At 41.0% G+C, this 17,925-nt stretch overlaps 1 protein-coding gene across 17 annotated transcripts in view; it reads right to left on the bottom strand.

Annotated features, from left to right (window-relative positions):
* TCF12 (transcription factor 12) overlaps window positions 1-17,925 on the bottom strand; it is a 180,502-nt gene that overhangs the window by 39,341 nt on the left and 123,236 nt on the right. For all 17 annotated transcript variants that reach the window (XM_068959074.1, XM_068959065.1, XM_068959071.1 and 14 more), the window contains 2 exons: window positions 16,579-16,714; window positions 13,328-13,380 (listed from right to left, as the gene is read on the bottom strand). In XM_068959074.1, the coding sequence (XP_068815175.1) occupies window positions 13,328-13,380; window positions 16,579-16,714 (189 nt within the window). The remainder of the gene's footprint in view (window positions 1-13,327; window positions 13,381-16,578; window positions 16,715-17,925) is intronic.

The following is a 17,925-nucleotide window of genomic DNA, read 5'->3' as shown; positions in this document are numbered from 1 at the left end:
GGGAGAGAAAACATTAAAAGCTAGTGAGACATAAAAAAAATTTAAATAAAACCTCAGGCAACATGATATAGGAGCATCATATGATTTGTCATCTATTTACTAACTCTTCAAGCTCATAAAGGTCACCTCTGACCCATAACAGGCACATGCTATCAATTTTCAAGCCATGCTCCCCTACAGTACCAGCACTTCCATCTACTATATGCCTGGAAATACTTAATAAGATCAAAGCCTTTTTTCCTGCTACAAGAACAAAGAGAAATGTTGTAATAGAGTGATCCGTGCTCTAGAAAGAATAAAATCAAAACTCCATGCAAGTTATATTCCCTTTGCTTCAGGGGTATTGTATAGTTAATTTTACTTAAGTCTTATATATATCTTCACATAAAACTTCAAACAGACTGTTTTAGCTTAGGAGCAGACATGAAAGAAAAATAATTTCATATTTGAAAGACAGCTGGCATTTATACCAAAGGAAATGAAATAGAGACCAAACAATTTTACTTATTCTCCTAAACTCTCCTCCAGTACCTTTTCTGTTATTCAAGAAGTTCATACACATCATCCTTAATGAATGTAAAGATCCACAGCTTAATTACCATTGAACAAAAACGTTGGCAAAAAGTTTGCTAATAAAGGCAAAGCTCACGTAGGCCCATGGGAGGAAAACATCAGTTAAAAAAGAGAGAGAGAGAGAGAGAGAGAGAGAGAGAGAGAGAGAGAGAGAGAGAGATCAGCATCTCCCTTCTCCTATTAGTTTTAACAGTAGAAGAAATCCAAAACGACATACAACCAACACTGAAGCAAACTATCATACTGTACTAAGTTTACTATTCAAATCATTCCTGCTCCCCTTTCTTTTTCCTAAGGAGCTACAACATTTTTTTTCTCCAGTGGATATAGTAAGATTTTGATAATTTCAAAATCCTAAAAAGTAGGTGAGTAAAACGTAACGTAAGTAAAACGACAAGCTTCAGAAAAAGCAACGGGAATGCTTGCCTCATAGATGCTACATGACTCAGATTCCACAATTCCTGGCAGCTCGACATATTATCAATGCAGTGGCCAGAGTTCAAAACCTTGAAACCAGTCATTACACCCAGGAATTATTAAAGTATAGTCAGGCACACTGATCGGCAGCAGCCTGGAAGAACGCGGATTAGAAGGCAAAACGCAAAACTTTGCTGCTCGCTGCAGCCAAGGCCGGCGGGGAGGGAGCGCGGCGGCTCCGAGAGGCGCAGCAACTTTGTGCCGAGGGTCAGAGCGCCGCCGTGATTGGAAGCAGATGGTGCAACAGCAAAGTCGGGCTCGGAGCCTCCAACTGCACACAGGAAACACAAGCCTCGCTGGCTGCTGCCCTAATCACTCCCAGAGATTCAGACTTGTTATTTTTATAAATAACCGAGACGACTTTCATCTCTTCCCCCGCTCGGCCATGCCGAGCGGCCAATAAACCCGCACACGATTTCTCCGGGAGATCGCCGGGGTCTCGGCCGTCCCCTGCCCGCGCGGAACAGGTTGCTCTTCGGGAAGCCCCGCGGTCCGCGCCGCCGGGGGACGAGCCGGCCGCCGCGCCGCACCGCACCGCACCGCGCCGCGGACAAAGGCGCGCCTCACCGTCTTCCCGTTGTAGTAGTACATGAGCGAGCTGCCGCCCGCGCCGGGCACCGGGTACGCGCAGTACATCCTCCGCCGGCCGCGCCGCGGGCTGCACTGAGCGCCCGGCTCCGCGCCGCCCCGCGCCCGCCCCCCGCGCTCCGCTCCGCTCCGCTCCGCCGCGCGGGCGCGCACACGCGGAGCCGCTCCGGGGGCGCGTGTGCGCGACGGGGCGGAACCCTCGCGCCGGGCGGGGGGAGGGCGGGGCCGCCCCCGCGGCGCGCCGCCGAGCGCCCCCGGCCGCGGGGCGCCCCGCGCCCGCCCCCCCCCCGGCCCGGCCCCGGCCCCCCGGCGCGCCCCGCGGGCGGCGCGCAGGAGCGCTCCCGCGCCGCGCCGCCGGCAGCAGGCCGCGGGTTATCCGCCGGCCGAAGAACAAAGACACAGACAGGCACAGACAGGGAGCCGGCTGCAAACCCCCGGCCCCGCTCCCTCACGCACGTTTTCATTTTACGGAATCGCCCCAAATTCAGCTGTTAAGATACAGTATACAAAGTACGGCCATCAGCGAAAGCCCGGGGGGGGGGGGGAGCAAAACCCAACACTCTTCTGGGCCTGTGTAAGAAACGGAGGAAGAGAGAAGGAAAACAAAACCCCAGCGCTTCACAGCAAGGTATCGCACAGCGTAACAAACGCCGCAACTTTCCGCGCACAAATCTCAATACTCGCCCATCATGACTGTTAGGTCTTTTTTGCATTCCTCACTGAACAGTGGCATTAATTACCGTTAACTCTTCACTCAGGGTCATTATGTTCTATACATGAATATACGTGGCTGTTAACGGAGTTTCTAGCAAGTCGGATGTGGATTTTGAGCCAGGCAAGAAAAGGTTAAAGCAAAACATCATTTCTCCACCTCTGACTGCGTAGACTGCCAGTGCTGCGAGCCCTCCCTGCCTCCCTCCGCACAAAAGCAGGAAAATACTTCAGGATAAAGAAAAATGGGTAAAGTTCAGTTCAGCATTTTACAGGGAAAGAGAGCAAGCTGCAGAAATTTGGGTCATTCTGCCCAACACTTTGCATGTCCTGGAAATCTTTTCAACTAAAAAGTCTGAAAGGGTAACAGACTGTTGTGAAGTGACATGATCAGATAAAACTCTGAGTAGGTCTTTTGTATAATGTCTGTTACCTCAGGCCATAACTACTGCAGGGTCTGTAAGTATACACCAGTATACACATCTATAAGTACACACAACATACACACATTGACTAACAACATGCACGCTTTTGTCCTCAAATACTTTTTCAGTGAACTCTTCCAATCAATAAGAGACATTTAAAACTAGTTTTCAACGTCAGAGTGCCTTGACAAAGATATCCTGATGTTTACACCAACTGAAAAACATTTGCATTTTTACTTCAAGTAAAACTATACATCTAGAACTGTTTAACTATGCAGTGCCTTAAAAGCTAATGCCATCTGAACCGAACTGTTTGCCAATACAAAAGACATAGCAGCAGCTGCAGAAAAGAACATCCCTGTACTCGAGACTATTAAAACGCCAGGCCCGCAGAGCGACTTGCGGCTTCCCTCTTCCCCGGGGGACCACAGAGACCCATTTCAGGCCCCAGAGAGTCTGTAAAAAGCTTTGATTTACAGCTAACAAGGCCCTGCCTTCAATCTTCTCACTAACACTCGGGAGCCCACAGATGAGATACGCTGAAAGATCTTCAGATCTTTGCATGCGCCGCTTCGCATCCTCCACTAGATTGAAATCAGTCACTTAGACTAATGCACAACTTGGAAGGGGCGGGAGGGGGACGGTGGGACCCAAACACTGGAAAAGGTGCTTTCAGCTCATAAGAGCAGGCAAAATAAGAGAGCGCGCTTCCTGAAATAATCCAAGCATGCAAGAAACTTAAATCGTTAAAAATACTTCCACGGCAGCTACATTCAGTTCTTTAAGGATGTCATCGACATATTTGTAATTGCTAGTGCACCTCCACGCACACATGCTCATTTTCCAAAATGGTTGTACTTGGGTGAAGGGCAAGAGCAAGTCCCCACTCAAATACTAAGCAGTTTGCAACTGTATTAAAAATAATTGCATGAATGTTAAAATAGACAGTGTGAAAACCTAACTGTGCTACATAGCTTCAGGGTTTCCTTTTCTCCTCCTTACAGCAGTTGGCTCATTACATACTCGTAAAGAGAAGTTGCAATGAAAAATATATACATAACATTAACTGGGAATATTTACTAACACAGTTGGCTTTTATCAGTACAAGGAAATCATTGACGTTTACCATCACGCAGGTAAGACAACAATAATAAATCAATCCAACTGAATGAAGCCGCTGCAAACGCTTTCTACGTCTGTAGACAAACTAGCCTAAAGACAGGTACCTCCATAACGATCCGATAAACGAATTTGCTCCTGAATTACCTCCCAACAAATCAAAAGGGCATCAATTTTGTTTCACTGAAAAGGGAATTAGTTGTCCTACTCGCCATGCCACTAATGGGAGTAACATCTTAGCGTATCATACTGGAAACTTATCACATACGGTATTAAAATACTATTTCTCACAGTACGTTTGCAAAGTTTATTCAGCTTACAGGATCACGTCATAATTCCATCAAGCATATCACACTTCACCCCGCAGAAGGTTACTTTGACCAGAATGGATGAAAAATAGGTGTAAAATGGAATAATTTGATAAACTGCACAAAAACTTAATCGGTGATGATGTTGCTAATAATTCGGTATTTGCAGGAAGTCCTACCAGATAACTATTCAAAACACTTCTTAAGTCCAAAGAAACTTTTTTGTTTTCTGGTTGCGATTTGCTTAATCTCCATTTAAGCTAAGCAACAGCTGCTCTGAAATTTGTTTTCTTAAGAGAATCATGTTACAGTGAAATGAATCATAGCTGGATCAGTGATACTGTACTCAGTACAGTTGTTTACTCCATTTTTCCTTGGTGACAAGTCAAGGGTTAATCTTATGACTCAGCCTGACAAAACAAGTCAGCTGGAGACAGGGCCAATTTTTTAAACTTGATTTCAGACAGACATGCCGTCAGCAGAGGAGCACTGAACTGACATGCACTTTGTAGCCTGAATTGTTTCCACTCCTGACCCTGTAGTGTGTGTCAAAAACAATAAACTGCCTGTTTCTGTAAGTATATATATTATGAAATCCGATGCAAAGTGAAATACTAACCTGATAGTAAACCAAACAACCTGTATAAGAATATTTTCAAAGATCATTTTCAGACTAGATATCTTTTACATGAACTACATACGGTCTAAAAACGTAGGCTTTTCTGTCAAATACATTTGTCTCCAACTTGTCAGAGCCACCAAACAAATACACAATGAGCATATATAACCCATCATTTGAATATAAAACACACACCCTTTCTGAGATCATATAGATCACTGAAAATTATCTTCCTGCTACCTAAGAGGTACGTAGGCATACTAGTATCTCTGCGGACAAGAGCCATCCCTGGCCAAATATCTTCCACAATAAAACTAGAATATCACAATACTTTGACAAGCTTATTGCTTTTCATCACAGTTATTACTGTAAACAGGTCTATCTGAATACAACAAGAGGCAAAACTTTTCAATGAATTATGTGCAACTCGAATGTAAAGCTCCTTTCTCACCAGCCACAGCCATTGTCACATGTCAGACAAGATACACAGGTGTCCCATGGAGAGTCTCCTCACACCCTTCTGAAAAATGCTATCTCAGTACACCCCCAAACCGGCTCTTTTCGGAGATACCAGTTCTTTTCTTCTTACTAATTTATGTTTCATTTCTTTGGTGCCAGGTTGCCCGATTTCCTACGAAACGAGGCCAAGGCAGCTGCCCTGGAAGCCTGTCCACCCTGCCCCACTCCACCTTGCCGCGTTGAAACCTCCCGGTTCAGTTCAACCGCATTTGCAAGGGGAAGAGAAGCTTCAAAAGTGATCCAGGTCTTACCAGTTTCAAGAAAACCGGCACCTGAACAGAGGAGACAGACCCCAATTGATGCCCCACTGCAGTAAAGGCAAGGAGCGGGGCCTAGGGGGTGAAGGACATATTCATAGAAAATTAGTCTGATTGCAGAACAACCTGTTGCTAATTAAAAAAAATACACAGTAACATGACTGAGCTACTTCTGTTGCAACAATTCTGAAATAACTGCTAGGAGTCTCAGAACTCCCAACATAACTTGTTATAAACAATCAAAAATTTATGATGATTAACTAGAGCAAGGCCAGAGTTTGGATCATCTGTGAGGTAGTCTAAATCATGCATAATGTGGCCACTAAAACAGACTCGATTTCAAACCTTAAGAATCAAATCTAGCTGTTCCGAGCGGAAAACATGTTGTTTATTATACAGTCCTTTGTTTACTCCCTCAGTTATGTAAATGTTATTTTTGTGAAAAGCCTGAGAGTATACCCTCCCATTGTGAACCAACCACTAAGTAAACTGTCCAGTAAAAAGACAGAGCAGACTAACTTTATGGAAGACAATTTTAAACAATTGAGTGGAGTAACTTTTTACAGGAAAAACAAAAGATCACAAAATCCACAGGAAGTATGAAGCAAACTGGCTTACTTGCCGAGGCAGCTTTGTAGCTTCCCTGTTCAAAAGGCCTGGCTTTAACTCCATGTTTTACACTCATGCTGCTATAACCAGACCAAACAGTTTAAAGGGGCAGAAAAAACTCAAATACAAATGTGATTAGTATCAAATGCTATCCATTATTTTTACCTAGCGATATTACAAGTTGTTTTTTTTTTTAATAAAAATTTCCAGCCACATACGACAGATTCAAAAGAAAACTAAATTGAGTATATTTTTAAACAGGAAACTACAGTTAGAAAGCTACTAAAGCTAGATTAGAAAGCAGCAGGTCTCCAAATAATATTGAATTTTAGTTGATTGTATTTTTACATAGAAGTTTTACTAGAATGGACAAAACGAAGAAAAAGGGGAAAAGACAGCATTTTCTACCACCTTCAGAATCAAACCCAACATCATTTATTTGAAGATATTTTTAAATTTTTGTTTCAAAACTTTTCAAATACCACTTTGACAGGTAACACAGTAATATATCTCAAATTCAGAAAGCTTCATTATTGTGCTGAAAATATTAAATGCTTTAAAAAAAAAATGGAAAGCCTCTATATGAAGCCCTTAACTAAAAAGTAAATATGTTCACTGTCCTCAGAAAACAACTTATTCCACCAGCAGCCAGAAAATCACCAACCTAAAGCGTGATAAAAACTTGCCCAATACGAAAACGTGATCAGACTGTCTGAAATGAACACTTCCGTCTGTGAAACTTGCAAAAGCGTACTTGAACTATAAACTCAATACGGCCAAGAAAATTGAGCTGCAAAATGAGAAAGTGATTGAGGGGTCCCTCTGCTGGTCCAACTTTAGTATCATTTAAGTTTTATTTACTGAAATACTGCATATTTTGCATTTCTTTTCTCCCCAAACCGGTAACATGCAGCCTGCGTTTATACGAGCTCCCTGTAGGTGGCTCCAGAGCCAAAGCTGACCCCCTGCGGCCACACCCGCGCACACCCCGCAACTGGAGGAACAATTCCGCACGAGAGGAGCCTTAGAAGGCGGCAGGTCAGCACGCAGGTAGCTAGGTGTGCCTCCGCGTGCGTTCTCTTGGCGTTCCCCCCTTTCTTCGGCACTCCAGCTTGCTGCTTGGAAAAATTCTTCTGCAAATGAAGTGGAACGATCAACCAAAAGCAAAACTAACAATCCTTCTGTCATCCGGGGTTAGGAGTCCAACTAGTATTTCCCTAAGAAAAAATTGTTAGTAGCTAATCCTAGCTAGCACTGCAGACGTTTGAAATCCCAAGACCGTACAGCCTGTTTTCCTTGCAAGTCTTGACTTCCCAAGAAATTCACTGGCACTAAAACAATATGTAATTTAATTCAGCTTTTAGTTCGAGTGTGTAAATTAACACCTTCATCTGAAATTCCTTGTGAAGATGATACAGTGCTTTAATTTCAGTACCACGCCTTATATATATAATTTTTATATTGCCTATTTCTGACAGACTGCGTGGCCACAGCCAAAGCAACCTGCCCGGCGCGTGTACTGAGCAAGCAACCGCAAGGCAGCTAGAGAGCACGACCCGCGCAGAAGTCTGCCAGCAGGACGCTGCGCCTTGCGTCCCCGGGGACGCCGAGGACTCCAAAAGCCTTCCCACCAAAGCCACAAGTACTACCAAGCAAAAGATATTAAGAAACAGTCTTCAAAAAAGCTTTTATCCTTATCTATTGTTCTAAAACAGCGCACTAATTTATGCTAACGGATGCATTATCTTTGAGGCAGAGCGGAAGTTGCAGCAGTTTGATATCAAATTTCTGCAATTTAATCATTTTTTTTCAGACAGCAATTTTAGAAATATGCACAGATTTAAGATTCTTCTACACAGATCTCCGCTCAAGTAAAGAGCATCTAATACGCTCATTTTAATATGTTGTGAAAGCTTAAAAACAAGTAACATTAAAGTTAATAACACTGACTGCAACAAATCCAAACTCAACAGAGCAATAATTTGGCGTTACAAAAAAAAAAAAAAAAACTACACAGGATTTCCACAGAGCGGATCTCTGAACTAAGCAGCCTCTCAGCAGTCTGCTGCAGTCAGATGCCAGGACAGATAGTTTGGACAGGTGATCTGATGGCAACCAGAACCACACCGTTCAGCGACGGTTACTTAAGGACCCTCACCCCGACTCAGTGAGAACTCCAGCTGAGCACTCACAGCCCGACTTCGCCATGACTTGCCGAGCTGCTTAACGACAGCTAAATATTTTTGATTTCTCTACTCCCATAGCAAAGACAAGATGGGATATTATAATCTGAAGTTACTGCTGTTTTCAGATCAAATTGGAAAAGAACTACAATAATATAACCAGAAGACCAGGTCCTAACAAAATGATTTAAGAAACTGCTTGATAATGGAAACAACCATTTCTTAGGGGACTGTAAAGTCTCCAAGAAATACTTAATTTGGATATTTTATACATTGGCTTTTCTTTCCATCTCACAGATGAGCATGGTGCTTAAAGAGCAGCAGAGGGCAAGCCTCTTCCCCAAGATGTTGCCCCTTGAATCAGGCCACCAAAGAATAAGAATAAAGCAGAGCAGCAGAAGTACAGGAGAAGAGAGACCATGAATCACAACCAAGAAATCACAAGTTCAGCGTTACGTTATCCATATGGATTCTTTTGCCTGCTTTTATTATTTAAAACTATCTTATAAAACACAGCACAGCACAGGCAAGGGGCAGATGAGCTGCTACCGTCTTTGCAAATGTTAAATGCTGAAGATATGAAGGACAGTCGAGCCCTATCGCTCAGCTGCACGAGGCAGTTCCAAACAGCTCTGAACAAACGCCAAACCACTGCCTTTTATATTCTGACACCGTCTCCAGCCACTGTAAAGAATACTTAGGACACAAATGAAACAAATCTCTCAAAAAAATCCCACCAAAAAGTCAGTTAAAGCTCACACAACATAGCTATCCAGAGCGCTCCCGAGGTTTCATTCAGGTGCGTGTTCCCGAGGAGAACCATGGACTTTGTCAGACTACTCTCGGGATGTCGTTTTACACCAGGCTACTTCAATACACACTGAACTTTCTAATATTGAGGATAATCCTCTAAAGTAAGTCCATGCACCTTGGTGAATGTTATATTATTTTTAATACAACCTAATTATTAATGTTTCAAAAACTGGGCTTCAGATACACATCCCAAAGCCTGAATCATTGCCCCCCCCCCCCCCCCCCCCCACTTCAAACAATCTCCTTTTACTGCTCGGGGAAGGGTGGACAGAGGAGGGAGCACAAAAGGGAGTGAGATCCACTATTTTCTTTCTGATACCTTCAGGCCCCAGGGGTACCTTAAGACATCTCTTCCAACGTGTTTCTCAAGTTCACTCTTAAAAAACTAGCATGATAGAAAAAATGCCTTTAGCATTTGGGAGGTGATTCCGTGCATGCAAACCAAATTTTTACTAGCTTGTGTTAGTAAAGAACGCCTGCAGTAAGTTAGCACATGCAGAACATACATGCATACTGTAGAGGGTGATATATGAGAAACCCCTATAATCGAGCTATAAATTGTCATAAACGTATTGCTAAACTCTCTTGAGTTTGAATTTAGGAACAGATCTCTGCTATTAGAAAGTGTTCACTTGACAATCTCTTACTAAACAACTGGCAACCTAAAGTTGAATATTAACTGATAGCCTCAAGTGCTATGGAAAGTCTGAAATATTCTGCATCTCAAAATAGTTATTAGAAACGGCACTGCACAGAAAACAAACAGATATTTGTGCCCGTGTGCTACAGCTGATTTTCTGTTATAGGCATCAACATACACCATGTACTTCAGGTTATTTCTTAGCTGATATGAGACCAATTAAGTGACAAAAGAACGAGCATAGATATTTACAGGATTTCCCTTGGAGTTATTACTGCATGATAACTATCGATTATGGCACTAATCACAAGATACTCCTTACGAAACGTGCTCTGACCACAGGCGTAAAAAGCGCGCATCACGTTTGCGCTCCTGGAAGAGCCACGCCGCGGCGGCAGCCTCCTGGCCCGCTGCCCCCGAGCTCTGCTTCTCGTCCTTCTCCCTCTGCAGACCGAGCCGTTCCTCAAAAACACCGACGCCGCGCTCTGCAGAATTTGTGCTCCCCCAGTTCGGTACAATCGATTTCAAGTCACATGATGTTATTGCTGTTTCTTGCCTCAGTTAAGGTAACTCCTACGGTCACAGAAATTCTCAGAAACGCCACAAGTTTTGAATCGCTGATGATAACGCAGCTGTCACTAAACAGCAATTGTAACTGTAATATAAGCTGCACATAGATATCTTTTTGCTCCTGCAAGCCTGGCTTGAGTTAACAGCAAGAAGAAATAAAACATTGATGTTTAGGTTTTATCCTCCCCACAAAGCTTTAGATTTAGTATCAGTTAGAGTTTAACACAGTGGCTTGCACACGAGCATTCAAAAGTTTTGGGGGCAATGACTCGCCACTTAGACAACTCAAGTTAGGAGGACTTAAGAATACGTTTGCCTGGTGCGTTCCCACAAATAAAATCTGAACATGTAATTTTTACAGCAAAAGGACAAGTTCAGATTCTCAGTTGCATTCCAAAAATAACTGAAGAACTTGTTAGCATTTTTCTATACAACTATTTTTACTTTAGGCCTTGAAAAAACACAAGTGGAAAGGTAAATGTCAAAACAAGTAATTCTGGAAAATACCAGACATATCCAAGAGGAAAAGATAAAAACTAGAAGAAGATAAGTTTTTAAAAAATTCTTATTTCTTTAAAAAAAATACATTTCTAAATTAAAATTACCTAGGAAATTCAACTACTACAAAGCATCCACTGATATGGTAATACAAAAACACTGTAGAAAACTTTCAGGAAGAAACTAAAAAAAATCAGATGTGCATGTCATTTAACATTTATTATCTTTCTTGTGACTTTCCATGCTATAATTAAACTAGCTAAATCAGTTTTCATCTCTGCCGCAATACAATCTGACTTTTTAACAAGGTATTTTTAAAATAATTAAAGAAAACATTTAAAAAATTATCTGCCCAATTTAAATTTCCTAGGATGCTCAGTAATATTTAGTGTTGTATCACCTTCCAAACACAGCATCACTCTCATGACTTTATTTTGTAATCTGTCATCTCACTTCAAGGCTCTACTCAGGACTAAAAGCATTTAAATACAGAGAAACAGTACTTTAAAAATGCATCATCGCAATCATTGATTATTCACAGCAATAGCACTTTATTGCCGAGATTGGTACAGTGTTTAATAAAAAAATTTAATCTGCACTTTGTTGTCTTCACTCTTCATTCAGAAGAATAATTAAATGAAAAACATTAGAAAAATACTGCTTCTTAAAATTAATGCCTAGTAAGAGAAATGAGATAAATTTTTCATTCACTAAAATGATCTCTTTACCTGGCTGATGCTACTAAATATTAAAGATGCAATGCAAGTTTTATGACTCTCCTAGAATTATAGTAATAAATTACATGAAAATTGCACTGCTATGTGTTTTAGCTTCTCTGACATTTTAAATGTATTTTTGTTAATCTAGCAGAAATCATCTGCTTGACTGTGAAGCCACCCTACATAACACACAACTGTTAAAATGTAAATTGCCAAACTATTTTTAGCTGCTGCTGAAGGGGGGAAAAAAAAGAAAGGAAAAAAAGAAGAAGAAGAAGAAGAAGAAGAAGAATATTCCTGGCCTCGGGAATAATGATTTGAGGCATTGTGTTCATTTTGTTTATCAAGCAGCTATTCAGCCTCTAGTGGGGCCCAAGTGCTTATGCAAGCAAAAGCTTTTAAGAGTGCCTGCAGCTGCAATCCTGGCTTCCAGGTAGGCTGCAGGTTCAGAGCACAGCTGCCCCGGGCTAGCGGCGCGCTATCGCAGCTCCATCTGGAAGTACGGTTCAAATAGGATTTCAGATGCAGGTTTCCGTATATATCACAGGGAGCAGGGGGAGGGCGAAGGGAAAGAGGGGGAGGAGAGAAGCGGGGAGATGCAAGGACTAGAAGACACCATCCATACTTCAGGCTTAATACAAAATAAAAAGATCAGACCCATTTTGCTCCCACTATATTACAGTTGCCTGTGCAGTATGTTCTATTCAGCCTCTCCGGCTTTGAGTTATGACTCATCCCAGTGCACCTGCGCCCATGTGTTAAGTACTGCCAAATAAAAGCCCAACATCCATTTACACAACAAAGAGATGTACCCCGCGAGGCAGCAGAGCTTCCCCTCCCCGCCGGTTCGCTCTGCGCTGCTGCGCAGGGAGAAAAATAATTCTGGCCTTCACTTCGCCGGGGATTTTTCACTTCACGTAGATTTTTAAAGGCAGGTTCATTTATAAACAATTTTCTTCCTTTTAAGAATAAAGCATATTTAATACCACAAAACACCCCTCTAGCATTAGATTATCACAGCCATTAATGATTTTTCCACCAAAACCCTTCCAACCTTTTTCATCAAAGCCCTTTATTCTCGAAGGATAAATTTTCAGGCAAAGAGGGATCAACAAACTAGTTGCTTGAAAGCTTTCCTGATGCTAGGCTGAAGTTAGGAAAGGCTTAATGAAGGCTTTAAAATCCACCAGGGCTTCACAATGAACATCTGACTCGGTGATTTATGCATATTAATAACCTCAGTCCTACTGAGGCAAGCTGAGCTGTACATGTCCTCCGAATCTTAATGTCTTCAGCTCCACTGGGATTATTACAAATGTAAATTTCTAAGATTCTCAGCTATTAATCTCTGTCTGTCCTCCTGTTCAGCAACATAATGACTAATTAAACATCAAAAGACCTGTACAGGAGATCTTCTTTGACAGCTCCTGGCCCAGCTCTCTTCCCAAGAGAGGAATTCAAATGACAGGGACAAGTGGGTAGGAGCATATGAGCAAGCTACAAATCACTGCTCTGAAATCTAAAAATTACACATCAAATGTGAATTTAGTCCTCAGGAACCCCTCCCAATTACCTAGCCTAGCTGTTCATGTCCAGCAGACCGCCTTCCTAACGGCAAGGTAAATGATCTGTATGTCAGGTAAGCAGAGCACAGTCTGAGCCCAATTTGTTTACTACAAGTAAGAATTTTAGTACTTACAGAAGAAGGCAAACCGGGGGGCACCTTTCTCACTTTCTTTGTCTGTAAAGGATCTGCACACAGAAAAACAACACATTTCATCGAGTAGGCTGTCTTACAGATGAAAAAGAACGAACAGCTACCCTATCCTGCTATTTTCTTTTCACAATGGATTTCCTCTTTTCCAATTTCATGCATTTTTTATTCTGCACCAATGAAATTAGTCTTTAACATCAATACAAGGAGGTATTTAAATATGGAGCACACTGATGTGCTTGTGTAAAATAAAGCTTTGTTAAATAATTACCTTTGATTCTTTCCATAAGGAAAGCAGTTATTCCTGAGAACACTAACACTGCGGGGAACATCGATGCCGTTACACATCCACTAAGAAATGAACCAAGATTTTGAGATACACAGGGAGGAAAAGGGAATGATTATTGACTGAGATGCTTTCCCTTTCCGCAATTGAGAGTAAAAATAGAACCACCAAAGACAAATTTACAACATATTAAAGTCTGATTTATACTCCAAAAATAGCAACATTATGTAAATTCTGTATAGTTTAGGCTAGACCAAAGTTACAAATAATAGCAAATCTAATAAACTAATTGCTTTTCGTAAGTCATAAAGATAATACAACTCAATTTTTCATGTAATAGGAAAGTTGGAAATATGATACCTGCTTCTTTCTACCAATAATCACCTTCACATCACAAAAGCAGGCAGCCAGTATCACTACTTAAATCAAAAATCTGAATCAGTTTAGTCAGCTTCCAATAAAATCCATCTCGAGAGCATGCGTGCAAATTAGGAGTTAACTGATATTCTGGAGACCAATACATATCCGGCAATATTATAATTTCTACAGTTGACTGACCGAGTCTTCAATTAAACTACAGAACTTTTCTCCATCTTTGTTCAGAATGGATAATCACAATTTTAGTATAGGATATGAAAATACAAAAATTAATTACTCCTTCCCCTGTGTAATAAAGGCAAGAAACTGCAGGTGAAAGTGTCTTCTGGATATCTTTACGCTGATCAATCCATATGGTATGTCTGAATAGAAAATAAAATGTTTTTTTGGATTTTAAGAGGGATTTACACTACACTCAAGGCGTGACCTAGAAGGCAACACTGGTTGATTTAAACGAACAGTCTTCCGCGGGGAATTTAAAGAGAGTTTGCTAAAATCCTGGATAGTAGACTCCTTCTCAGGATAAAACTGACATAATTTAGCTTTGCTTTAAATTCTTAGCAGCTTAGTAGCATCCAGCTAGTCCATCGGGGAGGGAGGAAATCAGGCATACTTTCGCAAGGCTTTGGAAACCAGGCTCGAGACAGCAGCATGCTGGTTTTTTCCCTGAAGTTCCGGAAAGACCTTTCCGTACCTTTGTACCCGCTACCTGCCTGCACCCCCCGGGTTACAGTCCTCCAGATTCAGCCACGGCAGCAAGAGAAACACCGTGCTGTTGGCAGCTTGAAGGGGTTATACCACTTGAATTTCCCTTTCAAGGAGCACAGCTCCTCTGAAAACATCACATTCGGCTTAATTTTTTGAATTTAAAAATAGCCAAACATACCAAACTCTTTATAGTTTTCCATAAGAAACTGTACCTTAAGCAAGTATTCAATTAATAGAAATCAGACAATCTGGTTTGGGATTCCTCCTTAACAACTATGTCACACATTTCTTTAGCCTTTCTGTCTCTGCCAGTATCATGCTCTGTCTAGCGTTGAACGTAACGTTGTACTAGGCCCTCTGCTACTGCAAACCCTGGCAAGGTACTGTTATAGTAGTTTCTCACGAAACTGGATTCAATGGGGCCAAAACATTCAAATAAACAAACAAGAAAAGCAACAAATTTTTTCTATTAAAGTCCAAATGTTCTTCCAAGCAGCAAGCAAAATACAAAGCACTGAACTCTCCTCAGATTCTTCCTCTTCTGAAACCAATATGAAGAGCTTCACTGAATTCTCACATCCTAAGGAGCACGAAGGCTTTCAAAAATATTTGTAAGGACAACCTCAGATCAAATGACAATAGTTTTTAGCAACAGGTTAAAAAAGATATATGAAAACAATATTTTTAAACATACAAACATGCACATATACATTATATATAATAAAAAATTTATAAATATAATGTGTGTGTGTGTATATATACACACACATATGTATAATTCTAAAGTGGGATTTCTATTAATAAAGATTTGAAAAACAATTTCAAGTATGTTCAAGACTATTTAATGTACCAGAGGTTTAAAATCTCTAGCTAATACTAAAGTTACTTCAAGAAACAATTTGCATTTGATGAAATCTTGTTTTGGATAATCTATGGTTTCAATTATACAGTTCTAACAAGGAAAAATTTAATATGGAATAAAAGTGCTATACAGAACGAGGAACATTCAAAAATAAGCAGAACAAGAGCAACCATAGTGATGTGATGTAAGATAGTAACACTGAAGCAAGGTAGCTTTTAAATTGGAATACCAGGTTACAAGCTCTCTTTTGGTAGGAAAAAAAGAATTTTTAAAAGCTTGCACATCCAATTATTTGCGATACTCTTAGAGCTGAACAGCTGACTCATTTTTGGTTCCCCAACTCAACAGAAAGTCTTTAGAGCCATCAAATATTACTAGTGACTAAAATTGAATAGTAAGACTCCATTTTCTCTCTAAGCATATGCAGAATAAAATGCAAACGCTGTTACGATATTGTGACAATTCTTAAGCAAGTTCCTGTTTGCCTATTTTGCAAGGTAGTTTTATTTTAGGTTAATCTACTAGTCTCCAATTGCTACAAACTTTAAAGGCATGTTGAACCAATTATAATGAACTATATATTACCCTGAACAAAGCAACTTTTAGCATATAAAAGGATAATTGTTTCCCCTTTGTGTCTTTCCCCTGCTAAATAATGCTAATGACCTCAAGGTCAGGCATTTCCAGGAGTTAATGACGGCATGGGTTAGGGGCACTCAGCTGGTCATCAACTCCTATCCATCTGTCATTATTGCTTTTGCAATTAAGGGTTTTATTGGAGTTTCTTGTTTGTTTTATAAGCAATACCGATCAGTGTTGAACCCAAAACTAGTGTCATGACCAACATTTTAATAATTCTGGTTTAGCTCTTACATAGCTGCTTACTGTAATTTGAATTGCTCAGTGCAATTTCAGTTACACAAAATGAGCTGTCAAGGAAAATAACAAAGTCTGCAGAAACACACCATGAATTAAAGTTTAAAAACTGTCTGTATTACTGACCAAGAGCTGGTGAGTCATGAAGCGGTCTTCGGCGTTGATTTGTGCCAGAGAACGGGTAGTAGGGGGTTCCAGGCTTTCCTGAGGAAGACAGCTGACCTGGACTTCCAAGCCCCATATCTGACCGAAGCAGACTAGACTGCAAAACATACAGAGTAAATTTAAGCTCTAAACTGTTAACATTCCATGTTAACAAACTATTATTTGTATGTACTGCTCTTGGCAGTTATAGCCGTTTATTGGGTTTTCAGTAAAGGCCTTGGAGTTCAAAAACAACGTTGACTTTTTAAAATTAACATTCAGAGAATACACTGCAGTGTAATTCAGAAAGGTAGAGCGAGTTTGGCTGCGAGCCTCCCCAAAACATAATCATTTCTGTTTAAAAGGTCTGAATGAATCAATTTATGCTTAAAACTATAAATAAAAAGCATAATACTTCAGTTTGCAATGTAACACCTCGTCCATTATACAATATAAATAGAATTGATAAAAACTGCTAGGAGTTTACAGTGTGGTATTAGGTTTTAGCACATACTTAAGAAGCCAGACTTATATTACATTCATAAAAACATGGAGTAATTGTGCCAAAGATCACTCTTAAACATAGACACAAGAGATAACAGATTAGATTAAAGCACAGAATGCAATAAATTATGACATTTTAAAACCTTCAAACTAACAACGTAGTTGAACCCTTTTCTTCCTTTTTCATGCAATGGATACAAACACATATTAAACAGTTAAAACTTGCATGATATATTGTTGGCCCCAATCCTGGGATTTCTTTTGTGAAAATTAAATGAATGTTAGCAATTTTGAGAACTTTGGGTTTTTCTTCACGGTTGGTACCACGCTTAACTTTGTTCGAGTCTGAAAACACCAAACGTGGAGTGAAAGCCGCAGAACTGTCTGTAAAGAAAACACTGTGCTGCCAAGCACTAGCACTGGATGCTTCATACAACTTGGCTTATACAGCAATAGTCCGCTCTGCCTTACACACAGCACACAGCACTTTGCTTACAGCATGTACAACAACAGACAGCGTTTGAACGTCAACATGGCACCAGCTACCCTTCAGAGACAAGCGATTTGACGTTCGTTTCTTCACACTAAGCCAGTAGCTGGTGCAGGCGTCCTGTTACAGGTTAAAAGCCCCGGATAACAACCAGCATCTCGGAGGTGAAGCATGTGGCTGTTGGATGCCAGGCCAACGGTCACGCGCGCCTGCCTGCAAACCGCCCCAGCGTTACCTGATCGCTGAAACGCAAGACGATGAAACTGCTGACCGCATTAACGTTTACACCGCACTGAAAACGAAAAGCGGGAGGTGTCACCTAGTTAAACGCCGTC

This window comes from Struthio camelus, chromosome 12 (assembly GCF_040807025.1).
Source record: "Struthio camelus isolate bStrCam1 chromosome 12, bStrCam1.hap1, whole genome shotgun sequence".
Taxonomy (NCBI): domain Eukaryota; kingdom Metazoa; phylum Chordata; class Aves; order Struthioniformes; family Struthionidae; genus Struthio; species Struthio camelus.
This window is presented reverse-complemented; position numbering and strand designations above follow the sequence as displayed.